The sequence below is a fragment of the Cryptosporidium ryanae genome, assembly GCF_009792415.1.
Source record: "Cryptosporidium ryanae isolate 45019 chromosome Unknown contig_67, whole genome shotgun sequence".
Lineage (NCBI taxonomy): Eukaryota > Apicomplexa > Conoidasida > Eucoccidiorida > Cryptosporidiidae > Cryptosporidium > Cryptosporidium ryanae.
In genome coordinates, this window is record NW_027125508.1 from 67400 (window position 1) to 94010 (window position 26611).

General features: G+C 32.1%; 10 protein-coding genes across 10 annotated transcripts; 6 read left to right on the forward strand and 4 right to left on the reverse strand.

The window, feature by feature from the left end:
- Positions 1 to 319: 319 nt before the first annotated feature.
- Positions 320 to 3703, forward strand: FG386_003144 (uncharacterized protein; the record flags this gene model as incomplete). The annotated part of the gene is made up of 1 exon (XM_067342372.1): positions 320 to 3703. The coding sequence occupies one exon, from the start codon at positions 320 to 322 to the stop codon at positions 3701 to 3703; it is 3384 nt and encodes a 1127-aa protein (XP_067198518.1).
- A 267-nt stretch (positions 3704 to 3970) lies between these two features.
- Positions 3971 to 8212, forward strand: FG386_003145 (uncharacterized protein; the record flags this gene model as incomplete). The annotated part of the gene is made up of 1 exon (XM_067342373.1): positions 3971 to 8212. The coding sequence occupies one exon, from the start codon at positions 3971 to 3973 to the stop codon at positions 8210 to 8212; it is 4242 nt and encodes a 1413-aa protein (XP_067198519.1).
- A 585-nt stretch (positions 8213 to 8797) lies between these two features.
- On the forward strand, positions 8798 to 9889 carry FG386_003146 (uncharacterized protein; the record flags this gene model as incomplete). The annotated part of the gene is made up of 1 exon (XM_067342374.1): positions 8798 to 9889. The coding sequence occupies one exon, from the start codon at positions 8798 to 8800 to the stop codon at positions 9887 to 9889; it is 1092 nt and encodes a 363-aa protein (XP_067198520.1).
- Positions 9890 to 10064: 175 nt separating this feature from the next.
- FG386_003147 (uncharacterized protein) lies at positions 10065 to 11612 on the reverse strand (the record flags this gene model as incomplete). The annotated part of the gene is made up of 1 exon (XM_067342375.1): positions 10065 to 11612. One exon carries the CDS (start codon positions 11610 to 11612, stop codon positions 10065 to 10067), a length of 1548 nt encoding a protein of 515 aa, XP_067198521.1.
- Positions 11613 to 12421: 809 nt separating this feature from the next.
- FG386_003148 (acyl-CoA synthetase) lies at positions 12422 to 14470 on the forward strand (the record flags this gene model as incomplete). The annotated part of the gene is made up of 1 exon (XM_067342376.1): positions 12422 to 14470. The coding sequence occupies one exon, from the start codon at positions 12422 to 12424 to the stop codon at positions 14468 to 14470; it is 2049 nt and encodes a 682-aa protein (XP_067198522.1).
- Positions 14471 to 14645: 175 nt separating this feature from the next.
- On the reverse strand, positions 14646 to 17144 carry FG386_003149 (uncharacterized protein; the record flags this gene model as incomplete). Its single annotated transcript, XM_067342377.1, has 1 exon — positions 14646 to 17144. One exon carries the CDS (start codon positions 17142 to 17144, stop codon positions 14646 to 14648), a length of 2499 nt encoding a protein of 832 aa, XP_067198523.1.
- Positions 17145 to 17566: 422 nt separating this feature from the next.
- Positions 17567 to 20131, reverse strand: FG386_003150 (uncharacterized protein; the record flags this gene model as incomplete). The annotated part of the gene is made up of 1 exon (XM_067342378.1): positions 17567 to 20131. One exon carries the CDS (start codon positions 20129 to 20131, stop codon positions 17567 to 17569), a length of 2565 nt encoding a protein of 854 aa, XP_067198524.1.
- Positions 20132 to 20981: 850 nt separating this feature from the next.
- FG386_003152 (protein phosphatase 2C) lies at positions 20982 to 22131 on the forward strand (the record flags this gene model as incomplete). The annotated part of the gene is made up of 4 exons (XM_067342380.1): positions 20982 to 21069; positions 21123 to 21221; positions 21267 to 21330; positions 21381 to 22131. The coding sequence occupies 4 exons, from the start codon at positions 20982 to 20984 to the stop codon at positions 22129 to 22131; spliced, it is 1002 nt and encodes a 333-aa protein (XP_067198526.1).
- Positions 22132 to 22464: 333 nt separating this feature from the next.
- FG386_003153 (vacuolar ATP synthase subunit F) lies at positions 22465 to 22842 on the forward strand (the record flags this gene model as incomplete). The annotated part of the gene is made up of 1 exon (XM_067342381.1): positions 22465 to 22842. One exon carries the CDS (start codon positions 22465 to 22467, stop codon positions 22840 to 22842), a length of 378 nt encoding a protein of 125 aa, XP_067198527.1.
- A 164-nt stretch (positions 22843 to 23006) lies between these two features.
- FG386_003154 (VirR/VirH family protein) lies at positions 23007 to 26435 on the reverse strand (the record flags this gene model as incomplete). Its single annotated transcript, XM_067342382.1, has 8 exons — positions 23007 to 23701; positions 24029 to 24209; positions 24270 to 24320; positions 24368 to 24849; positions 24907 to 24999; positions 25160 to 25217; positions 25269 to 26384; positions 26430 to 26435. The coding sequence occupies 8 exons, from the start codon at positions 26433 to 26435 to the stop codon at positions 23007 to 23009; spliced, it is 2682 nt and encodes an 893-aa protein (XP_067198528.1).
- Between the last annotated feature and the right edge of the window lie 176 nt (positions 26436 to 26611).

A 26611-nucleotide genomic window follows, 5' to 3' on the forward strand; every position in this document is an offset into this window, starting at 1 on the left:
TATATATGAAAATATGTTATTTAATCAATAAGAATGATTTTACTTCTCTTATTAAGTGCCAATGCATATATTAATTGAATAATAACCTGAATATATTTTATTTGAAAATACAGTTAGTCTATTCTTATTGTTTAAATTTAACACTCTATACATTGGTTGAACAAGGGAAGGGATATGCAAGGCGCTCAAAATGGACAAATGCGTCTGTGGGGGAAGGGGATAGAACTATTATTGAGTTAGCATGCAGAAGGAGAGCGAACAAAAATAACTTTGAAATTGCTTGGGGACATGGGGAGTATAATTAAATTAAAAAACTAACATGGATGTTATAGAAGCAGGTGATGTAATTGAAAGGCCATCTCCTGAAATCTTTCGTTCAAGTAGATATTTCTCAGAATCGGAGATTAAATTAATAGGCCAGATAAAGCGTAATTTTTTGGATACAATAGGGTATATGGAATTCAGGAAGTTTAGTAGAAAGCATCAGGGAGTTTTTAGGGATGTTGCGAGAGGTTGGACGCTTGCATTTCTTTTACTTTACAGCTTTTTCTCGAACATTTTATTCTTTTCAACTTGCCCTAACTTGGGAGATATTGCAGATAGCGGTTCCTTCAATAAAGGTAGCAATTTGATAATACTCTGTGTTGAAATTAGTTTTTTGGTAATCACATCTTTCTGGTTAATAGTAACGCAATTTCAGACTGGAGTCGTTTATTCATTTAGACTTAGTGTATTTTTTACAGGGTTTTCTTTTCTTATTTTCATTTTAAGGACAACTTTAAGAACTCAACGTTTCCAATTCATTTTTCAGAAATGCGACTATAAATTATGGAATGGAGATGTTGTGGTTTACGACTTTCTTCCATTAGTTTATCTTTCACTTCAGTTCTTCATTGCATTAGTCTCATTTGTTTATTCCAGAATGAGGCCTATTATTGCAGTTTTTTATTTTAAACATCCTTGGTTTTTGAAGTCCTGGAAGTTCGTAAATATTGAACCTGTAGAATTAAAACTTTTATCATTTGGAAGAAAATCAGATGCGAATAGACAATTCCAAAAAAATGAGACTCCCAAGTCTCCAGAGGGAAGTAAGGCGAAAGATGCTGTCGATCACGAATCAACTTTTGACACAAGAATATTTTGGAAGATGGAAGAGAATAATCAAAATATCAGACTTGCTTCTGGGTATTTCATTGAAATAAAAAGGTTTAGCCTGAGAAGATATTTGAAAAAATTTAATCCATTTAGGCTTGATTTGTTGTTGACATTCAGAACAAGAAAAGACAGAGCGAGAAGACCAAATTCTTTGGAAAATCATGGATGTAGTATTACAAGTTGGTACTTAGGTGAAGTTAATGAAGATGGAAGGCCTCATGGATTTGGAAGATGGAGAGAAGATGACTACCATGGAGAAATACTAGTAGGATTTTGGAGAAACGGGCATCCTATTGGACCTTTTAAGACTAGAGAATGTAGGTCTGGGAGTGGGTTTATTTGTCTTAAATTGGGATTTTGTCGTACTGAAGTAAACACATCGCCGAATATTTATGGATACGCGGATATTGAATGTAGTGTTTCAGGTCAGTTTTTTAGAGGGTTTCCAATATGTCACATTTATCCAGCCCCAACTACAGGAGTTCAAAGAAGCCCTTCAATTTTTGCAAGAATAGGAGCTAAAGGGAAAGCTGCTATTAACGATACTACCCAACTAAGTAAAGATGTCATTGGTGCAGTTTTTGGAAGAAGGAATTTATCTTTTTTTTCAGGTAAGAAGAACAAGGAATATTCAGGAAGTAAAAATGTTTCAAGTGAAGAAAATAATTGCGATGACAATAATAAGTCAGTAAATGAGAATAATGAAACTACCTCTGAAGATAAAATTATCGAAGTTGAAATATCTCATACAAAGAAGCAGAATACTTCTTGTTTTAATAAGACAAAAAATGAACTCCCCAAAATTGAAGATAGTAAACAGGATTGTGGTGTGGGACAACAAAGGGGATTTTATGTCATTAGAAAAGTTCGCCAGAAATTAAGAAAGAATCAAAATAAACAGGAGAGAGAACGTGACATATCTCTATTGTGGTTGTTCCAAAATTTGTCTCCTCATCTTCCTATGTTTACAATTCATCCTAAAAATGAGATTACGATTTTGGTGGATCCAGAAAGAGGTCTTTATATTGCTGGTTACTTTCCTGTTTCTGAGGTACTGCAATATACTAAGCAAACAGGTGCTAAAGTTGCTTTAAGTGAAGAATATTCAGATAATTTTTTGAATGAAAATAGTTTTAAGAGTCAGGTATTTAGTCCGAAGGAATCAGTAACTGGCTTAATACCATATAGTAGTTCATTTTCAAGTTCTTCTGTAGTAAGGGCTTCTCAATATCCATTAAATAGACAAGATAATAGGTATTTGGAGTCAGTAGAGGTCAGGGTCGTTGATAGATACAGGAAGGATAATGATTTAAGAGAGGACGACAATGAACAAAACAATCAAGGAGTTGATACTATATACTACCCAGAACTTGAAGTAAAAAATTGGGTACACAGCGATGGTTTGCATGCTGCTGAGGCTCTTATTTTTATCCATGGATATAACAATACAATTGTAGATGCACTTAGGCAAGTTGGACAAATGATAGCTTTTGGAAATTTTCCAGCTTACATTAAACCAATGGTTTTCTCTTGGCCATCTGGAAACTCGTTTTTAGAGTATTTCATTGCAAGAAAAAATGCAGAAAATCCATTAACACATAATTCATTATGTCAACTTATAATCGGTTTAAGAAATAGGGGAATACGACATATCCATATTATGACTCATTCAATGGGAACACGTTTGTTTATTCAATCTTTCCCAAAGTTATTGTCAGAAAACCTTCTAGAGCGTTGTGAGTACCACGATCACAGAGTAAGTATTGCGCCTAACGATTATTACGGAATAAATCAGTCAGAAAGTCAGGCAGGAGGCTGTTCTACCCAGATGAATACTGGAAAAGTTCAAATAGTATCGATGACATTTTTGAACCCAGACTATTACTTGGACGATTTCATAAACAAAGCTTTTCCGATGTTAAGACAATATTGTAATTTAATAACCATGTATGGAGACAGTCAAGATGGTGCACTTAAGTGGAGTGAAATAATACAGGGGAGAAAGTCACTGGGATGCAATGTTTTTGGGTTACATTACGGCCCTATGTGTGAAGTTGCAAGAATAAAGACTCAAATTAACGAGTTTGACCAATATAACAGTTCCGATATCGAGCTTGTAAATACGGAAAACAGAAGCAGGTTAGACTTGAACAGAATATATACAAGGCAAGAGAATGCATTGTCACTCATTTATCCCTCGAGAGTAATAATGAGTGGTTACAATTCACAAAGTCCTAAACAATGCTCACCTCGTGCAAGTAATTCTGGAATTTTGGATTCTTCAAGTCCGTATGCAAATACGAAAACCCCTGAACAAAGATTCAGTTACTTGGATATGGATGTGATCGATCAGAGTTTCATTGAACAAAATGTTGGTTCCATGCGTCATAACAATTGGAATCTAAATAGAGAAGTTATCGAAGATTTGAGAGAATTAGTAGTAAGTAGAAAAAGAGCATATCAAAGATCTACGAGGCTTGATAAACGAGAAGGTAATGTATGGGTTTACAGGCTTGCACCTTCCTGTGTAACATCTATTTTTGATTAATTTATTTTCCTTGAAATTGCGAGTCCTGATTTTTCTTCTTATTATTATTTAAAGTGATGATGATTTTAATGAATTAATTATTTTTTCCGCTTTCATTTGTGTTTCATTGATATCATAATTTGCTCTCATTCCGACACTTTCTGTGGGATCTATAAATTTGTTGATCTATTTGCATTGGCGCCGGCTATAAAAAGGTAATTTCTTGAGTTGGAAGAAAGTGGTTTTGCTTGTAAAATGAAAAAATTTCTATTAAAATGGTTCTTTTTTATGTCTTTAATATGTGTAAAAAGATTTAATCGTTTTTTTTTTGCTTATGGAAGGAGGTACACAGAAGTTCAGAGAATTCCGTCGATGTTGCCACCTCCTCGTGAGGAAAAACAGACCTTTAACAGATATCTATACACATACCCTGCCGACTATGGTAACTATTATTTCACAAAATTAGAAGACAAAGCTTATTGGAAGGTTTTGGAGGGAGAGAAAAAAATCCTTCCAATTGAGGCCTGGCAGTGGGATAGAAAAAGCGAAAGGTGGATATGGGGGCCATTAACTAAACAAGATGGAACTCCATTATTACCAGTAAGCCCAGAATTGGAGGCTCCAAGGCCTTATGTAGGTCCAGTTAGAATATATGGTCCGATTCAAATAGATGACCTGCCAATTCCTCGTGTTTTGGATATTTTATGTAGACCATATGAGAGTTTAATAGGTATTAGAGCTTGGTTTCCAAACCCTGACAGTAGAGGGAGAAAAGATCTACGAGGGATTCAATTTCTATGCTCTTCTGCACTGGACATAAGAGGTAGAAGGTCTAAAAGTTCAACTTGGAGTAAAATAATGGGAAGTTCTGGATCAAACTTAAAAAAATACACTGTTCTGACGCGTCCTGAAGACCCATTTGTAAAGATTAGAATTTTTATAGAAACTTTAAATCCTATAAAACATCCCTCTCAAAGGGAGGTTATTATACCAACTTATCAAGGTCCGAAATTGGCTTATATAGATAATGAAGATGAAATGCTTGAAAAAGGTCCAATATATCTGATTCGAAAGATGACATTTAGGACTAAGAACAACCATTTATCGTTTTTAGGTAGAGCAGGTGGTGATCTTCCATCTGTAGTGGAAGAAGCCCCTCCTGGTTATGAACTTTCCGGGTTCAGAGTTCTGATTTCAGGTTACCCTAGAGGTACATGGAAGGGTTCCGAATTTTCGACATTAACTTATCGAAATTCAATGTCGCTAGGTTTGTTATTTGCTAAAACAGAAGATATTTTATCGAGGCCACAAGTGATCTATGGAAGAAGAGGATATGACTTTCAAGATATTAAATGTGATGGGAAAGTTACTGGTTTGCAAGGTTACTTTATGGGGAATAGAGGTTTAGTTGGACTTAAAGTAGAGTGTGATAAAGTATGGCAAAATGTTGTAATTGGTATAACTGAGGGAACAGATTATAAGGTTTTGGTGGGCCGTATGGTTAGTGCAGTTACCTTACATCTCTCTCCGGAAAAGTTTATACAGAGCCTTGTGATCTTCTCAACAAGTGGAAGACAACAAATGCTTGGAAATGACTGGATTGTCCCAACAATTAAATCAACCAAGTCAGAAAATGGGGGCAGGAGAATATTACAGGGTATATTTGCAGAATTAGATAAAATTGGTGCAATTTCAGGAATTGGTTTTCATTGGACCAAACCCCCTAAGGCTGGTGAGGTTGGAGATAGAGAGGACTTGGGATATTTGGAACAATCGGAGTCACCTGTTGAAGAGGATGGATCTATTTCTGAGTTAGGTTCTTCTGGGTCAAAAGAACAAGAACTAGTACCAAAGAGTTCTTTCTATGGACGTGTAGCTAAGGGTTGTCCTATAAAAGAAACAAGGTGTCCTAAGGGTGTGCCCTTGACAGGTATTCGTTTGATACTGAGAAAAGGTGAAGTAAACCCAAAACCATTTAAGATGTTTTTAGTCTCTCTTACAATACAGTGTGGAGAAGAGTTCTTCAAACCAATTGGAAACCCTAACCTTTTTGATAAGGAAAAGTTAAGAACATATGATATTTTAGTCCATGAGGAAGATCCTATTGTTGATTTCAAAGTTTATCTAGGTGACTTGGGGTTACCTCATCTGTTTGATATTAGATTTAAACATGATGTACTGAGTAAATTTGAGCTATATGGTTTTAGATCAGCAATGATGATAAAAAGTGATAGAATAGGTGCTATTGCTCCATTGTATAGAACTGCCACTCCAATAGATATTCCACCAATAACTGCAAAGGATATTAGTATTAAGTTATTTGGAGCAGTTAGACCAGATTCAGATCCTGATATAAATGTATTGGAAACCTCTTGCCCACAAAAAATTCCAATTACAGCAGTTAGGATGTGGTTTGTGAGAAAGATAGAGGGTTCTGTGGTATTTTCGAGGTTAATAGGTTTGAGAATTAGATGCGGTAATAAATGGAGGAAAACAAAGCTTGGTAGTAGTATGGGTGACAGGTTTGAGGCAGAAATTGGTGCAGGAGACTTTATTTCGAGGGCATTTGTTGAAAATCAAAGTGAAAAGCCTTTCTATACAAGTGGTATAATGCTCGTTACACTAAATAACAGAAAAGCAGCTTTTGGTGAAACTAGCCCGAATATAATGAAAAAGTTGGCCTCCGGAGATGTTGAAACTGAAATTTACGGTTTCATTGGACAAGAAGGTGCCGAAGGATTAGTGTCAATTGGATTCTTAGTCAGACAAGCACCTTCAAAAGATTATCCTAATTTCAAAAATATGGAGACAATGCCATATATTGTGGATGCTTCAAGTATTTTCGGAAATAAAAATGAAATTGAGAATGAGGAGGAGAGACTTGCAGAAAGAGGAGTGGTTGATTTTCGTCCTGGAGAGGAATGGTTCGGTCGTCGTGGACTAACAGGGTCTCACTCAGAGGAAACATTTTGTTCTCCCGGCAAGAGGTTGACTGGAATACTCGTTCATTCTTCAATAAAAACACCTCAAAAAATTGTAGGATTAACATTAATTTGCGATGGAAATCCATTACCTCCAGTAGGAAGTACTCTAGGAGACGTGGCTAGGTATGAAATTCCAGCAAATGAGCCAATTGAAAAAGTGGAAGTTGTTCTTAACAATGATGATCGTTCAATTAGTCGTATAAAACTCTTCAATAGAAACCACATGAAAAAAAGGATGGCAAAACTTCATGATAGGTATCTCTCTGGATTTGACGTTGAAATAAAAAGTGGTATAGTAACTGCATTATCTGCCATATATACGAACTATGGCGATTCAGGGCCACCTCCAAAAATAAGAGTAATACCAGGTTCTAATAAAGTTGGTGGAGGGACTGCACCTTTAACTGATAGAAAAACTCCTTGGGGTCATGCAAATTCAGATGGGGATGTTTCTACTGATGACGAATATTCATGTGAAGAAGGAACAAAATTAACTAGAATAACAGTGGCATACCAGAAAGAACAAAATTCTCCTGCTTATGCTCTTGTTGGACTAAGAATAAGTTGCAATGATGAGGACTACGAAGAAGTCGGTAATTGGGAACCGACAAATGGAGGTGAAATAATGGAGGAATCATTTGAATTGGGTGATAATGAATATGTTATCTCAATAGGTGGTACTCGTGTAGAAGGAACACAAAGTGTTGGAAAACTATATTTCGAGACCAACCTTTTGAGACAATTTGGTGAATGGCAACAGTACTATGTTGAAGCACCGACTAGAGGACATGGATTGTATGGATTCGAACTTTTGTTCGAGAAAACAGGTGATTATTCAACACCAATTGCTATGATTTTGCCACTTTTCCGCCAAGCATTAGATTCTAAAGAAACAGAAAAAGACACTAAAAACGCATCGCCTTTCGAGCTCCCAGGGTCCCAACCAGAATCATCAGAAGAAGTAGAGGAAAGAGAGAAAAAAGGGCTACTCAACTCTCCAACACTCACAACTGATTGGATGGGATTGGAAATAGATAATTTAGAAATGGATGGGATTTGGTGTAAAACCTCCAGATTGAAATTGGACGGAAGGATGACATGGGATGATTGGAGAAATTCAAGGTTAACAGGTCTGAGGATTTACAATGATGGTGATCATATAAAAGGAATACAGTTACAATGTGGAAATGCATGGTTGGAAGAAGCCTATTTGGGGTTAATCGGTCCTAACTTCCACTTTGATGTAATCTCTGATTGCACTGAAAGCGATGTAGATTACATTGAGTCTGTTGATGTTGCTCTTGATTCGAGAGGAATACCTGTTGGATTCAGGCTGTCAAGCAGTACAAAAAGACAAAAGAAAGCACTAATAAACAGTGATTCACTTGTTAATTGGCAATCTAACGCCCCCCAACTAGGTAGCTACTATGCATCAGGGCTGCATGTGGAATTCGATCCTGATACAAATATCATTTTCAGAGTCAGAATAGTATATCGTCCTATTGTAAGTACACAAGAGAACGAGGAACCAGGACTTATATTCTAATCTGTGCAAATTTTATAGGTTATAACATTTAAGTATTTTTTCTAGTATGTTTTTTTTATATCTTTCCTAAGAAAAAAGCGCTCCGACGCCGGGAATCGAACCCGGGTCGCATGGGTGAGAGCCATGTATCCTAGCCGACTAGACTACGTCGGAAACTGCAGCTGGGAGCTTAGTTTGTTATAGGTACTAGTTAATATTAAGTTTCGTGTCTTCTTTAGCGGTATTTTCTGTTGGCACCTACCTACCTGTTATAGAGGTAATAGGCGGGTTAATCTAATGGCCTTCGTTGACAATAGCCATAAAAATCAATGGAGCAATTTTGGGGATCAAAGAGAATTTATGTATTTAGGGTGGAAAAAGATAGAAAAAGAAGAAGTTTTTTTTGCAATAATTTTTATAATTTAAATTACATTAAAAGTAATTTGCTGTGTTTGTAAGACATTTGGTGTCACATTATCTAGTTCTTAAACGTTTTCTAGAGAGTCAACAGCATTTTATGGATCCATATTATCTTTCTAGTCGCATTGTACATAAAATTTGATACCTATAGTATTTTTAAAGGAATTCAATTAATATTCTTAATTAATGGAACAGACTTCTATAGTTCCATATTATAATGTAAGGGGTTATCCGGAATATGAACAACTGGCTAGATACAATGGTCAAAACAAAAATGATTTGGACTTATACAATAGAAACTATATAAAAAACAGAGATTCAAAGGCTGCACCATACGAAATTCCGGGTTGTCCAGTGTTCAGTGTATTTGTAGCGACAGTAGTTGGAGTACTGTGGCTCTTTTTTGCACTTACGCTACCTGCATATCACTATGCGAGAGTTGTATTTCCAATAGATAATTATGTCGATCTAAACTTTGGTTTATGGACAATTCATGTATCGTCGAACTGTGATTCATTTATTAGTTTTGATGCCAATAAAAAAATTTGCAGGTTTATCGTTTCACACCTGGACAATCTAAGTCTTTCAGATGCAACAAATTTTGTGTGTAGTCTCGAGGCAGGGACACTTCAACTTTTAAATTTGGGTTGTAATGAATTCCACTTATTGAGACAAGGTTCTGCTGTAATAATAATAATGTTTGTACTCACGATTATATTATTATTCTTTGCATCAATATTTTTACTTTCATTCTGGTTCTGTTATCGTACTAGACGTGTAAGACAGAGTATTTTTATGCTTCACTTTATTGCAGCACTATCTTGTGTTCTTGGAATTGTTGGTTACCTGCTTGTAGGTGGTCTAACGGTACAGCCATTTAGAGATTCTTCAATGTTTGGAATAGGAAGTGGTATCTTCGCTAGATTATTTTTTGTAGATATTTCTAGGACATTTGATTTATCTACAGGTTTTGCATTTGCTGCATTTGGGATGATTTGGGTTATTTTGTTACCATTATGGTCAGTATGTGCAATTCCATCTGATATTTGTGTTGACTCAATAGAACATATTGAGGATTCGAATTTAGAAGAGGACGAGTTAAAGAAACTTTTAAATTATTCTTCAAATTACTATGACCAAAGTAATTACTATAATGGAGGGGTGCCAGAATATAGCAACAATCAATACTACGGCGACCAAAATTTGTATAATCGTCAATATCCACAAGCTCCAGTATATCCACAAAATTCTTATTATCAATACTATAGGGGGTATTGACTAAATGTTTTGAGGTAGAATATTAAGTGACAATGTTATTAAAAAATTTGTTGATATTATAAATTAGAAACAAGTTAATTTATGTGTGATTGATATACTTTGCTCTAATTTTAAAGTTCGATTTTTTTCTAGTATTTTTATTTTTCACTCTTTTGCTAATCTCATATATTCATATTTACGGATTACTTTTATTATCAGTTCTGGAAGTGAAGATTGATTTCCAGAAAGACCTTTGTGGTGGTTGCCTGGTTACTTCGTAGTTGGGATTAATTATGGAGTTATAATTCTCTTTTAAAAACTCCTCACTCTGCTCTAATCTAAATGATATAAGTGTCAATTTAACATCATTTCTTGAATTTACGCAAATGTAATTTATATCATTTGTTCCTATAGAGCTCGTTATCAGAGTAGTAAACAACCTTAAAGTTTCATTTTGAACACCTAATGTTACACTTAGTCTGATATATGCGTAGAACGAAACGCTTGTTTGCATCAAGTTAATTTCCACTTCACCCTGACCTTCTTTTAAGGCTGGAAATTCAATAGGAAAATTAAAAATAGATATTGACTCGACATAATTACTGCGAAGTTTAACTTCAGTTGAATTGTTTGTTTCATCATGATATTTGCTCTTTTTTCTATCGGCTATTTTTTCCTCAAAGCTTTGAGAAATGTCATTATTGGTTGCCTCTAAAAGCAAAGGTAATCTATTTATATCGCTGTTATGACCTATAGTTGGTGCATTTTCGTGAAGTACAGTATTTAATAATATTATTTGCTTTTTTTTAATGACTAGTAAATATTTCGTTTCATTGTTATATGTTATATTGTATGTTATTAGTGAGTCACTTAAACATTCTTTGAGTGTGCTGCAACTTGTATTATTTGTTTGATTTATGAAATTTACTCCATTCATTTCCATTTTATAATCGTTTATTTCACTTTTGTAATTATTTTCAATTGGTTTTTTGAGTGAATTCTTGTTGCCTCCAATAAATCTTTCATCAATATGATTCTCATATGTGGTTTGATCCTTTAATTGTATAGTATTGTCTGTGGTATTATAATTCATTTCCCCGTTTAGGTAATTTAAAGTTTCATTATATGTACTCTCATTTCCCACTGAATCTTGTAATATATATGTGCTATTGGCCCGAAATGTTTCGTTGTTATCAATTGTTCTTTTCACATTCTTCTCTGGATCTTCAGTTGGACTAATAATCTTTGAAATTGTGTTATTCGATGTTTCTTTTCTTATATCTATTTCTTCTATTCCTGAATAAGCTTCATTACCGTTTTGACTTGTCTTGTTTGAATTGCTTTCTACTTCAGATGCTGTTTCCCCTTTTATTTTTGATTCAACGATCCTATCCTTCATTAATTCTCTTTCTTCTTCATTATTAAAATTCTTCCCAAGATACCTTCTTTTGTCGTTGTTTTTAACATAATTTTCTTTAAATCCAACTAATTCGTTTTCTGATAAATAATATTCGGTTTTGATACTTAAAACTAATCCTAATTTAATAGAACTGTCTAATTTTGCAACTTCGCCTCTACATTCATCACCCTGTTGTTTTAGTTCACAAATTGAGTTGTTGATGTTGTTTTTGTTACCTTCGTCTATATTATCACCTTCTATGTCATGCTTTTCCAATCTAACTCCTAAACCCTCTTTAATCAGGACTAGTTTGACAATTAACAAAAAAAGTATATATGAATTCATATTAACATTTGATGAAATTTTATTTACTAAAAATTGTTTTATTAAAAAATAAACCAGAATTCATGTCCTTTATAAACTGTATATCTATTGTTATTATATTAACCCTTTCAATAAATTAGTGCTTGCATGCAATAATAGAATGAAGCAGAAACATAAAATTTATAGATCTATTTAAAGTACACGTATTCCCCTCAACTACCAAAAATAAACAGCTAATTCAATAAAAAATTATGTTTTTATAGGGTCAATAAACAGTTCATATTAGGTAATAATACAGTGTAAAATAAGAAAAAAGAAGTTAAAAGTTATAAAAAAAAAAGAAAAAAGTGGGTAAAATTCATTGATTTATAATTCAAATTATAACAATAAAAGCCGAATTAAAGAATACAAAGATAAAAAATGCAATAGTGGTTTTAATATTATTATTTGTTCCAATCTAGTTTTGTGGATAAAATATGAAATATAATCAGCATTAGTATAACGCAAATAAGTGATTTCCCGCATTATTCCGTATTAAATTTTTTAATTTCTTTCTGTTATATAATCTGTGTGGAAATCCTTATTTAATTACTATCACAAAAATAACTTAAGGTTTTTCAATATTAAAACATTAAGTTATAATTGTTTGAACTTAATTCTACTGTGAATACCTTGTATTCCTCTATATATTTATTTTTTTAAACCAAAACTATTGGGTTGCTTTATTTCAGAAAGTACGACTTTATGTCTTTTGACATATTCTTAGTCCCATAACATTGTTCCTGCTAATATAGACAAAATATTAAAGCGTAATAATAGAACCTTAAATTATGAACGTGTCAGGTAATAGAGAATCAACTGATTATTTATATTCTGTCCCATTAAAAGGTGGGAAAGTGTGTAAGGACTCCTCTCCTATATACAGGAACCCAAAATACCCAAATGGGGAATTATCAAATATAGAGGGTTTAAATTCAAATAATTTGTGGGAATTCTTTTTAAATTCAGTAGAGAAATACAAAAATAATCATTGCCTTGGAGTAAGACAACTAAATGAGGATGGAAATTTCGGTAAATACGTATTTAAGACCTATTATGAGGTAATGAAAATTTCACTTAATGTTGGAACTAATATTGCTAAGTTGAAGTTATGCCCTATCCAGAAATATGACGATAATGATTATCAAAAGGAACTTAGTATTATGGGAATATTAAGTAAAAACAGGGAAGAATGGTATTTAATTGAGCACGCTTGTAATGCTTTTGGTATATGTTTGGCTCCATTATATGATACATTGGGTGATGAAAGTTTGAAGTATATATTAAATAAAACAAAGTTAAAGACTTTGTGTACTTCTGATGAAAGTATTGAAAAAATAATATTCATGATAGAAAATTCACAGAGAGGATACTTGAGTATTGAAAATATTATTTGTTTTGATTCTATAAGAGCTGAATTAAAAGAACGTTGTAATAAAATAGGAATAAACCTCATTCAGTTTAATGAACTAAAAGAAAAAGTATCGAAACAGGACATGCAAAATTACAAGCCGAGAAATAGTTCCCCAGATGAAATTTGTTCGATTCATTTTACCTCCGGAACTACTGGATTTCCAAAGGGTGCTATGTTAACCCACAGATGTTTTATGGCTTGTGTAAAGAGTTGTTTTGAACAATTATTTTCAGATAATGGAATTAATCTTGGTACAAATGATGCTCATTTGTCTTACTTACCTTTAGCTCATATTTTTGAGAGGCTTATTGTTATGAATGCATATCATTTAGGAATCCCTATTGGTATTTTTAGTGGTAATGTATCGAGAGTTATGAGCGATTCACAAGAGCTCAAACCGACAATTCTCATTTGTGTTCCTCAGGTTCTTTCAAGAATAATTCATTCAGTAGAAGAAAAAATGAGTGACTCCAATATTATAGTTAAAACCATTTTCAATAAGGCACTCTCTCATAAAGAACATAATTTAAAGACAAAAGGAGACCCTACACATTGGTTGTGGGACAAAATATTATTTAACAATACCAAGCAAATATTGGGGGGAAGATTGAAGGCAATTGTAAGTGGTGCAGCTCCTTTAAGTGTAGATGTTAACTACAAAATTCAAGCATTATTTTGTTGCAAAATTATTGAAGGTTTTGGAATGTCGGAGTGCATTGCAACATTGTCAACTAGATTCTTTTCTAACATTCCAGGAACAGTTGGTGGACCTTTCGGAGATATTGAGGTCAAATTGACTTCTTTAATTGAGATGGGTTATGATGCCACAAAGAGACCAAGAAAAGGTATATTGAAGATAAGAGGAAACAGTGTTTTTAAGGGCTATTTTCGTGATCCGGAAAACACAAAAAATACAATAGACTCGGAAGGATGGTTAGATACTGGTGATATTGCAGAAAAACTTCCCAATGGTTCATTCCGTATTATTGATAGAAAAAAAGCTCTGTTTAAACTTGCTCAAGGAGAATATATTTCTCCTGAAAAGATAGAGGGAATTTATCTCACATCGACTCCATTTGTTCAACAGATTTATGTTTATGGAAAATCAACTGATAGATTTCTAGTAGCACTAGTTTTTCCTAATGAAGCATCAGTTAAAAAGTGGGGTGAGAACAACAATAAACAGGGTTTGTCATTTGAAGAATTGTGTCAATGTCCCGAACTGTATGATGAAATAAATTCAGCTTTCAGAAGAGTAGAAGATTCTTCAAAACTATTTGGTTTTGAAAAAATACACAAATTCAAAATTATTCCGAAGATAATGAATAGTGAAAATGGACTTCTTACGCCAACAATGAAAATAATTAGAAGCAAGGTTGATTCTGAATTTAAAGACTCTTTGGATTATCTCAGATCTCAAGTATAGATTAAATATTATCAGTAATTTAAAAGTTATGGGTAAATCGTAGTAGAAATCGAATATAAATATCCAGATTTAGGGAAGCATATTTAATGTAACATTTTAGAGACAATAGGTTTTATTTAATAAACATCTTAAAATAAAAAATCTCACTAGATTTTGTCTAAAAAACTTAATTGATCTATTCCACAAATATACAATTTGTATACTCTTCATACATCTTAAAATGATGTTTGCCTGAAGATCCAGAATCACTTTTTTCAAATAGATTTTTTAGTTGATCCTGAAACACTTTTGCGTAGTTTAATGTAACCTCAAATGCCTTGTTTGACGTGTCTGATCCCTTTATTCTTTTGGCCATATTTTTCAAGGTAGACTTCATTGCAATTGGTATTTTTCTTATAGTTTCAAATGTAGAAGAAAACAAGTTGGTTTTTATTGTGCAGTAAAAGAATTTATTGTTGTAAAGCTTCAGTGGGAAGCGATTGAACAAATGATCTGCCTCTATATTTAATATAATAGTTCTTTTTCTTGGAAGAAGAGATATCGCCAATGCATTTAGAGGTATTGGGCCACCCATTTCTGAAACAGCAAATCCAAAATAAAACTTGTGTTTCCAATCAAAACTGCAGACCCTTCTTGAAAGCATTTTTTCCGCCTGATCAAATCTTGACCTTGTATTCACGTTTTTACTGGATCTCTCACATACATTTATGAATTTGTTTATAGTTTCAAAAACTACAGAGCACATTTTAGACTTTTTTGTCTCATCAAATTCCCATGCATCTACATTTGATAATAGAAATGTAATATCTGAATATGAAGGATGTGATTCGGGTAAATTTAAGAATAACGTCATGATATCATTAAAAAATTTACAAGATGACAAGAAAATAAAGTACAATGGCTTTGGTTGAGTAATGTCATAATTGCACTGTGACTCTGGAAACCTTCCAGGAATATGTTCTGAAATCTTCTTTCGAATTGCCTTCGAAATTTCATTTGCACTAGTGTTGATCGGGTTACTATTAAGTACACCGTTAATAATATCTGGAAGGTATTTAGAATTCACACCTTTCAATTTATTAAATTCAGAGCCTGGAAAATCAACTGTTAGAGTGTTTGGCTGAGAACCCTTCATTTCTTGTTCCATTCTTTCATCAATGCTGAAACCAAAAAAAGGGACTACCGGGAAAACAATCAAATTATTTTCATGATATTCTTCGATGCACGATAATCTCACATGAGAAGACGTATCATCGATCAATATAGTAACTATTTCATCAATTTTGCCCTTTTCCCTATTTTTGAAGGGAAATCTAAAATTTCTATCTTGTTCAAAATTAGATACCTTAATCAAAGATGGATCATAGTACTCATTCCTTAGTATTTCGTCTGATGACACAATATAATTTCTGAAAAGTTCCAGGTCCTTTGCTTTCCAATAAAGCAGATTTTTAAGAGGTCCTGGGCAATTCCTAAATCTATACTCCTCACCCATATGTGAAATAATGTTTTGTTCTTTTGCCTCGATTACCCTCTTAAAACTTTGATTTGTTTGAGAATCAGACTCATCTGCAAAATATCTATTGTATATCCTCATAATATCCCAACATGAATAACACAGCTTCTTTAATGACGATGATTGAAGCTTTTTTATTGTTTCTGCCCCAAAAGTAACAATGTATTGTTCTAATATTCTTGGATCATACTGTTTTCTCTCTTTAATTAGAAATAATAAAGTCATTGCAAATGGATTATATTTTCCAATCCTTCCTACGACAGACCCCTTGTTAACGAGGTGAAAAACATCCAAGAGAGTTCTATCCACATCCCATAGAAGTAACAACCTGGATTTAATATTATGTTGATCATCCGATTCAAAATCTTTTTCACCCATGTAATTAACTACCTCAACATCACTAAGGGGACTATTTTCTTCGAAGTCACTCATCAAATCAAATGTAGCATTTTTCAAATTCATATCTTCCCCATTTTCATTCGAAAAATGTCTAATTTTCTCAATATCCTCAAGCTCCTCAGATGCTCTTTCATTATACAAATCAGAAAAATCATCTTTTTTATTCAAATTTTCATTCTTTATTGGAATATCATGTGTACTCCTATCAACTATTTTTACATCAAATAATTCAGAACTAGGTAAGAAAAATTGATCTATTGAACTGAGAAAATGCAACGAATGGTCACAGATTCCCTCACATATACTGACTGATAAATCATTTATTGTTTCAACATACTTTTGAATAGTACCCATTGAACCAAATGAAGCAAATAAACACGAATCAATACAACAATCCTTAAAGTTTGAAATCCCTCTTGTACCACCCTGTCTCAGTATTTCTTCATAGAACCTAATAACATCAAAATCACGAAGCTTTTCTCCTATTTCTAATCGATTATCCAACAAAAAATCTGATACCAAAAGAGCCAATATTCCCAATCTAAACGGGGCAGGTCTAGAAACTTTGTAGATTTCGGGTTTATATGATAATGTATGATTGAAAGAGGTTATTTTTACTCCTTTAAATATCTCAAAAGAGCTCCTTTCTGATGTTCTCTTCTCGAGTGCAATTACAAACTGAGTTGATCTAGGAGCAAATAAATAAATTGAATTTAGGACAAAAAACAATAGGAATACTGCAACTTTGCTGCCATACATTTTGAAAAATTGTACCCCTTCCAGTAATTATAAATATTCACAATATATTTATATTTGCATTAAATGTTGAGTTTGTTGTTTAAAGAAAATATAGATTTTTTATAATATTAGGGATCACTACTTAACTATATTTAGCCTTTAATTTTTCAAAAGTTTAAAGACATACGCAAGAACCCTAATGATATTTATGTGACCATAAATTTCCTTCTCAATCTTGCATAATATCACCGGTCCATTAACATTTACTTCTATAAATTCTTGCAGTTCTTATATTTTATGTGACTTTTCTATTTACAATTAGATCATATGGCGGCAAAAATCAGCTAATAAGGAAAACAGCTTTAATATTAAAAAAATTAGATATAATTTATTGAATCATATAGATTCACTATAACTCAATGATAAACTAAAAACCAACATTTTCAAATTATAGCAGTATCATAGTATACACCGTCATTCAGCGAACACCTAATCTCTATTTTCATTGATTTCATACTCAATTCACTGTCATTTGAATTAGTAGAAATCGCAATAACAGTCTTACTGGAGTCAATTATTGCTGTTGTTGCGCCAAACCCGAGGATCCCTAACAATGAAACCTCTATACTCATCGTAGAATCCCTATTAACGACAAGAGGGATTGATAATAATGTGGGCGGAATTGTCGTATCCTTGGAATACTCTTTTGTGGGATCATCAAAAAAACTTTGATTTTCCTTTGTAAATGAAGAGTCCCAGTCAAATTGATCCATTAAAAATATATTGAATTCACCGTTTGATGTAAATTTACTGAATTCTATTATGGCATTTGCAGATGTTATTGTGTTTAAACAAGGGATTTTTGAGAAATCAAACAATATGAGCCCCACGCTATTTATGTTTACGACTGAAGTAGTAGATGACGAAGTCCATTTGTTTCTTTCTAACTGACCAAACATTTTATTATTTACTACACTCTCATGACTTCCTCCACTAATTTTCCCGTTTGAAAGTGCTAGTCCTGGACTCCACATTATTTCGAGGAATGGAAGTGATAAGGACAAATTTTTGTTATTAACATCAGACTTTGGTGTAACCAAAAATGAAATTAAACCCATGTTAAACTCATTTCGCTTTATTGCGTCAAAAACCAATTCCAGTACATCTACCCTTGTTTGCCCCCCTATTTTTAACTTGAAGTCTAAACTTGAAATCGTTTCCAATTCGCCTTTTTTACCTATTGATAGAATTTCCGTTGGTCTAACTAGATTAAGAGTATATTCTATCGTTTCATAGACTGTTAAATCACTTTCACTGTTATTTCTTAAATTATTTTGATTTTCAATTTCATTTTGTATTTCGTTTGAATCAATTGTCGACTTCTCCACTAGTGTAAAGTTCATTCTGAGCAAACTTTGAGTTGTAATGAAAGGTACTGAAAATTGGGATACAAGTGCAGAATTTCCTGAAATGCTTTTTTGATTTGAAATGATGCTGTCTGCTCCGAGTATATTATAATTTACAACATTTCCGCTTTCATTTAAGAATACCGTACTTGCAGATGCAATGCTTGGATTTGAAAACGTGGTAGAATTAAGGTAAACCATAGATTGATATGTACTTGAGGGATCGTATTGATAAGTTATTTTTGCTTTGTTTGATGTGAATATCGCACCGATATGATTATCCGGTAGATAAAGGGCAATATAAACATTACATAAACTTAAATTCGAAAGTCCATTAAAAAGTCTTGTTATATCAACTATTAGAGTTTTAATACCACTTTCAAGTGAGAATGGAACTTTAATTGTATTTAAAGGATCATCAAACGATTTTCTAAACTCGTTGTAATTCAGTTTAACCACTGAAAAATTAGGTCTCAACAATGAAATATATATATTAGTTGAAACGCTTCCTTTATTCTTAAAAACAGAAACCGGGACATAGATTTTTGCCCTTCTTATAGAAAATGCAACTCCTGCAAGGGAAAGTTGAAAACCAAAAATACCTATTGCTTTTGTGGTCCCTAATGAGGTTATTTGAACAAGACATTGACCATTCATAACTTTTGGGCAATAATCATTAAATCTGGACCTCTCTGCACTATCAGGGTCAATAATAGACCTGCCAAAAACAGAATATGATTTAGCTTGAATCAATCTGTTTTGTTGAATAGCTCTTTCACCAATACCTCCAGAACTATAAAATGGGATTGAATCAATATTAAGATAAAATCTTGCAACTGAATAAACCTCATTTATGAAATTTAACTTCATTGATGAAGTTGAAGGTGAGACTAATATCGTAATTTTTGTTATATCAAATTCATTAGGAAGAGATGAAAATAGCCCTACAATATCAACAGAATAGAATGTTTTTCCTGGAACAATACTAACCTCCACCGACGAGAAGGATGATCCTCTTAATATAGGTTTTGAGCTTTCTTCTCTGTAAGAAAGTTCAACTAATCTAATGCTTATTTTACAATTAGATTCTGGATTTTCAACTTTGAAATTTACCACAAACTTATTAATTAAACTAATACTTTGAATTATTGAGGTTTCAAATGTGTATATAGCAGATCCAAGTAAGAAGTTTTTTTCAGAAAGTGATACCCTTATAGTTGAACTAGAGGAAGAATTATAATACTTATAATCTGTAGATAAGGGCATTTCATTACATTCAAGATTTGGACATATTTCTGGATTGTAAATAATTCCCTCATACTTTACACACCTAATTATTACTTCCTCAGATATGGAGTTTAGAGGATTTAACGGAAATAACGATTTGATTTCCATAAAATTTGTCTGGTTTAACAAATCAAAAAATATATTATCTTTATTCAAAGATAGATATTTCAGTGGATCCTCCCAAGAATCAATTAGAGAATCACTTACATGTTCATTAGTTAAAAGGCTTGTTGGATCAAAAAAATCGCTAAATCCACAGTTCACACCAACAATAAATACAAAATATAAAATATAAGCAAAAAATAAATTCACCATAATTAATACTCTTTATGTGTTCTGCAAGAAATTGTGGGCTATAGACAAAATCTATATTACTTTAATATTAATATTAATGTTTTTTGGGATCGGCTTTTATATCATTGACTCTAAAAAGTTACGTCCTCATTTCTTGTTTAACATGGTTCCCGCCTTATTATTTGTGATTTAAATCAAAATATCCATTCCCATCAACCCCACTTACTACTTTTAAATCAATGAAAACGAGTGAAAGAGAAACATTTGATTTTAATTAGTTGATTAACAAAATGTAATTTCTATTAGATTGCCTCTCCTACTTAGACACCCCCTCGATCCTTAAAAATAGAAAATAATCGCATTAAGGCATTTTTTCCCTTTTTTCAATTCTGTCCAAATATTACAGGTGTTAGACCTCATTTCCCGGTACTCCAGAGCCTATGTGAATTAAGTAGATAAAGAACTTGGATTAAATTTCAAGCAGGCTCTCACAAAAAAGGATGATAGAATTTCTTTAGATACGTCTTGTGTTTAATGTCATGAAAAGTAAGATAATCCCACAAAATTGGATGATTTCAAATAAAGCAGGGACCTACATCTAAAGTTGAGCAATAAACAGACGAAAAAATTTCAAGGTACAGGTGCTTTCAAGAAGGAAGGTTTTATTAATAATGTCTTTTTGTTGTAATTTTCTGTTGCAATCTCACAAATAAATTTGGTCGAAATGGAAAAAAGGTGGGGGCAATGAGGAAAAAGTGAGAGGGAAAGGTATTGAACAAAAGGAGAAAATGAGCGGTAACTTGTATTGCTCATCTAAATTGAAATGCTGCACCGAGTAATAATTAATTAAAAAATAATAGGTAAGAAAATAATGTCAAAAAATTCACTTGTGTGTACAGAGCTTTTTGACACTCCGTTGACATTTGGGGATTACGAGGTTACTGTTGATCAGAGCAGAGGTAAGAAACACGCACTTACAATGATTATTGTAATAATAGTTGTTACTTTATAGGAAGTAGAAAAACACAAGAAGATCGTTTTTGTATTGGTAAAAATATTATTAATGGTCATGAAGATATCTTTTTTTTAGGCGTTTTTGATGGAACAGTTGGTGAGTTTTTTTTCATTTTAGATTAATCATTATAACATTTTTTAGGCGACTTTGCGTCGGATAATATTAAGGATATCATCATACCTGCAATGTTAAACACTCCAATATGGTATGTATATAATTTAATATCTATTATTGTTAATTAAAATTTTATTTTAGGAAAATTATTGTGGAAAAAATCAATAAAGACGACCTGAAACTAAACGAAGAGTTAAAAGACCTGTTGAGAGATTTATTAATATCTACATTCAAAACAGCAGATGATACTTTGATTGAGAAATGCAGAATTGAACAAAAGCACTACTCCTCCTCGACAGGTGTAGTTTTACTTTTTATCAAAAAAATACTAACAGTTGCCCACATAGGTGATTCTCGTTCAGCAGCATGCCTGAATGTCGATTCGGCAATACTTGGCCAGTTCCTTACGTTTGATCACAAACCTGATCAACCTCTTGAATACCGTAGGATTGTAGACAACGGTGGCACTGTAGAATATCTGCAGAATCATAACAATAAGCCATTCATTAGAGGTGGTGACTTTACAAGAAGAAGGGCAAGAGGAGAGACTCCAATGCAACTTCAATATTCCAGGGCGTTTGGAGGCAAGGACCTTAAACCTTATGGTCTTAGTTGTCTTCCTGACGTCACAATTATTGAGTTAAACAGCAATTATCATTCCTTTATAATTGCTTCCGACGGAGTTTGGGATATCTTCTCTGCGCAAAGAGCGTGTGACCTAGTGATGTACTCAATTGAATTTGGTATAAATCCTGCGAAATATCTAGTCGGAGCAGTTTTAAATGAAACGCGAGCTAAAAATTCAAATTGCGACAATTTGACAGCAATATGTATTTCCTACAGGAATCGGACACCACAACGTGTTAGTACACATAAATACTTAGATGGTTAATATATACGCAAAAAACATGGTCATGTGTTGGGGAAGATTATTTCTTGTTTAAATTATAAAATTACATATCAAACAATTGTTTTGGAGTAGTGAACCTGAGTAAAATATAGGTATAGTTATAAATTATTGATGAATGTTATTGTAAATATTCCTATCAGTGTAATATTAGGCAATTACCACGCAAAACTAATTTAATAAAATCTCTGTTTTTTAGTTTTTTCTCATTCTTTATAGTTTATGGAGGTATATTACCAAAGTGGATTCGCGTACCGCCTAAAGGCCTATAATTACTCTTCAGAGTGAAAAGTACTGTTGAATTATTTTCTGGACAAGATGTCTGACCAGGGACCAAGCAAGCTACAGAATTTAAAAGTATATATCATTGGTGACGAGGATACAGTTGCTGGATTCCTCTTAACAGGTATTGGAGCGAGAGACGCGCAAGGGAAAACTAATTTTTTAATTGTAGACTCAAAGACCCCAAAAACTCAGATTGAGGAGTCATTTAGAGAGTTTGTACAACAACCAGACTGCGGAATTTTGATGATCAATCAATCTATTGCTGAGGAAATCAGATACCTTGTTAATACTCACGATAAAATTATTCCAACTATTTTAGAAGTTCCAAGTAAAGACAAGCCTTATGATGCAGCAAAAGATTCAGTGATGCAGAGAATTAAGCTTTTCTACGGTGGGTCTCTCCCGGAATAGAATTTATAGTGAAATTTAATGTTAATTATAAATAGTTTATTTCCTTAGAATGAGAATTAGCTATGCAACATTTCATTTGAAACAGAAGAAAACATCCTAATTTTATCTAATCTTCAAAAAAACAGAATTTGTTTTCTTCTTCTTAGTTGCAAATTATTATAAACTCAAGATAATTTTATGTTTAGAAAAGAATTGTCAAAATAGTTTTGTTTGAATCTCAGCGATTTTATCTTTCTTTGTCTGACATTTTTTATTAATATTGGTATGGCGGATGAATTTGTAACCAGAAAATTTAATATTGCACCGTATCTCACTCTACACTTATTTACTCTATACTGAATTCTCTTTGATTCGGAGTCTAGGATATCCCCCAACCAGTGTTGTTCATTACAATTTACCTCTTTAATCAAATCGCTAATTGGTATGTGCTTTATCAAACCTCCTCTTGAACTATCTTCGGAATGAAACCATGTGTGTGGGTCATCTCTATTCCTAAAGTTTAACACAAATTGCTTATTTTCTAAGTATATTTGTGGTTCTTTTTGTTGAAAGTTTAATAAGAAATTTTGTACGTGATACTCTGGTGTGTTGGAAAAACATTTAATCAACTTTCTGCTTTCTTCCTTTATAGAACTGAAAATCAAGTCTGCATCTGCCTTTTCAGAAGAGCTATTATATGGAAATAGGGTTCCATTTAGAAGCGGTCCCATCAAATCTATCAACTCTGGTAAAAACAAATGTGTTTTTCTTTTTGAATCCACATATTCAAATTGAACACTGTCTGCATTCATATTGTTGAATTCAACTTCGCTAATTTGAACCTTTTTTTTGAATGTATATGTATTTCCTAGTTGTTCATCTCAATAATGTAAAATTATTTTTTCTAAGTTTATAAATAACCAAAAAAAAATATTTTTTTTTTTATTTTACCAATAAACTAATTGCTTTTTATTTTTAGATAGAAAAGCAAACGTAATAACACATCATCTGCTTATTGCAAGTGGCCGCCACACAAATCTTCAAACCCATGTACAGAAAGTGATGTCAATAAAAATCAAAAATTATATTAATTTATTTACATTAATTACTTAAATATCACCTTTCTAATGCATTATCCTAAAAATTAAAATAACTATCTCAATAATTATCAAAATAGATAACAAATGTATTATTTTTGTGAAAATACGCCTTCTTGAACTATTTTCCATCTTCATTATTTGTCTGTGTGCATTTTGAATTGTATATAATGAATTATCTACGTTATTATCTATTCTATCTACAAGAGACCCTTGTTCAATTACAATTGAGAGCATTTCCTTAAAAATTGAATGGAGTTCTGAAATATTTCTTGTTATCCTTGTTATTTCCTGGAATTCATAATTATACTGAATTAATTACTAATTCTATTTCACTTTGACAAAACATACCTCTGTATCATCGTCTTTAGATATTAATATTTGCTCATTTAATTGAGAGTTCTGTTAAAAAGTCATTACCGAAATGATATTATAACACTTTCTCTTACCTGAAATTCAGTTTTTACTTCACTATTACTTGGTAAAATATTTATAGGATTGGCATTTGATTTAAGAATATTGTCTTTTTTCATTATTTTAAATTCATTCACGAGTGGATTAAGTTGCGTCACTATACTGCTTTCAGCATTTCTTCTCAAAATTTTATTATACTTTGAATTAACAAAATTATTATCAACAATATTTTCCTCAGAAATGTCTTTTAGAAGTATTTCAATTTGCTTAAATGAGTTATATACCGCGTTTGTTAGTGAATCTATTTCACTTTCTGATATTTTCATTGTCTTATCCTCTAAAACACAAATCAACTTTTTCTTTTGAGTTTTTTGTAAATGTGACAATATTTCTTTTGCCCTATAAAGTTCTTCGAGTGCTTCCACATATTTATCGACCCAAATAGGTGGCAGATATCCTATTTCTATTCCTGTTATATTATCTTGTTTGGAATTTTGTATATCACTCACACTGTTAACTATAAATTCATAAGAAAATTAGTGTACAAATTTTATGTAATCTAGATGGCACATACCCCTATCTGAAATATTCTCTGAACTAAAAATTCCGAAACGATCAATTCTTCTCTTAGCATTATTTCTAAACCTTAGATAAATATGTGTCAAATCTATTAAAGAATTTATTTTCATTTCAGATTTAAATAGAAAATATTTATTTTGGTTTTTACATTGCTTCAAAACATGCGCCAAATTGGCATGTAAAATAGTGTTTCATAGTTTGTTAAACAAATATATTTATGTTCACGAGTTTAATTAAACGTAAAATACTGTTTAAATAATATTGTATTTCAAATGTATCTAATTTTAATATTTCTATTCCTTCATACTAATTGAAATAAACAAGATTGTATTAAAAAAATTTTCAAATAATACTTACCTTATTATTCCTTATTTCTTCACATCCAATTACATGTGTTAAATATAATTGAATGGTTTCTATAAATTCTATATGTGTTTTAAAGAACATAAATGGCCAATTCCCACCATAATCTAATTTACTTAATTTCCTTTCCAGTTTCTTCAATTCCCCTTGTTCTTGAATTACATCTTTGCTAACGTATACTATTTGGAGAAGCTTTTCTAAGACATTATCCGGAATTTCTACTTTGAAATCATTAAATCTGTCTTTTACAAATAAATCAGAGTAAAAGAGGCTTTCTTCATCAACTATATCACAAACATGATATGGTTTGATATCAATAATAGGTGTTTCATTGAGCAAATTCAACCCTGAAATAATGATTTTGTTATTAATTATTGATTCTATTTTTACATTAGAAATACCTATTCTGTTTATTACACTAGTTAAATTTGAAACTACTCCTGTAAATTCTATATTCAGGTTAAATGAATAAGAAACTGGTTTTTCTTTTTTTGTTTCAAATTCTTTATTTTTAATGTATATAACCCACAAATGACTAAATTCATTTAATCCTAAAATGAAATCTTTGTTATATTCTGGAAGTAATTTAATTACACCGCGTGAGCTTGGAACAAGTTCACCTTGTCTTGGAGCCTGAAGTTTGTCCGTCCAACAGCTATAACAATACCCTATTGTTTTAACAGGGAAAAATTCAATGCCTTTGTCTTTTATTATAAAGTCATTCACTATAAACTCATTGGTAGTTCGTTCTTTAAAAACAAAAAAGTTTATAAACCCCTTACTTCCAATATCTATTTTAAATTTAATTAAGTGATCAATATCTTTAAGTTTTCTCTTGAAAAAAAATATAAAGCAGTTTTCCTTTTCACAAAATTTTTTGTCCTCGATTATTTCTTCAATTATATCGGTAAATTTACGTGAAAGTGATTCAATATTAACATCTATAGTATCAGAATACGCTCTTTTTTCATTATTCAATGAATTAATAATCCAGGCTCTCAATTTTACCAGTACATTGCATGAAAAATCTCCATACATCTTTCTTTTCTGTTTTACAATACCTGCACTATCGTCCAAAAACTTTTTTTCTGGGTATCCCAGATCTAAATTCTAAAAAAAGAGTAAAAATATGAAAGAATATGACGCAAAACTAACATACATTTAACAATATCAGAACACCCCTTTTAATAATGCATTTTAAATAATCACAAAACTCCTGTTCCATAATTACAATTAAGTTGCGCCAGGAATACATTTATGGATCACTATTAAAAAAATTAAAATAACTACATTCAGAAATAATCGAGATTATAGTTTGAAAAAAAAGGGATTAATCT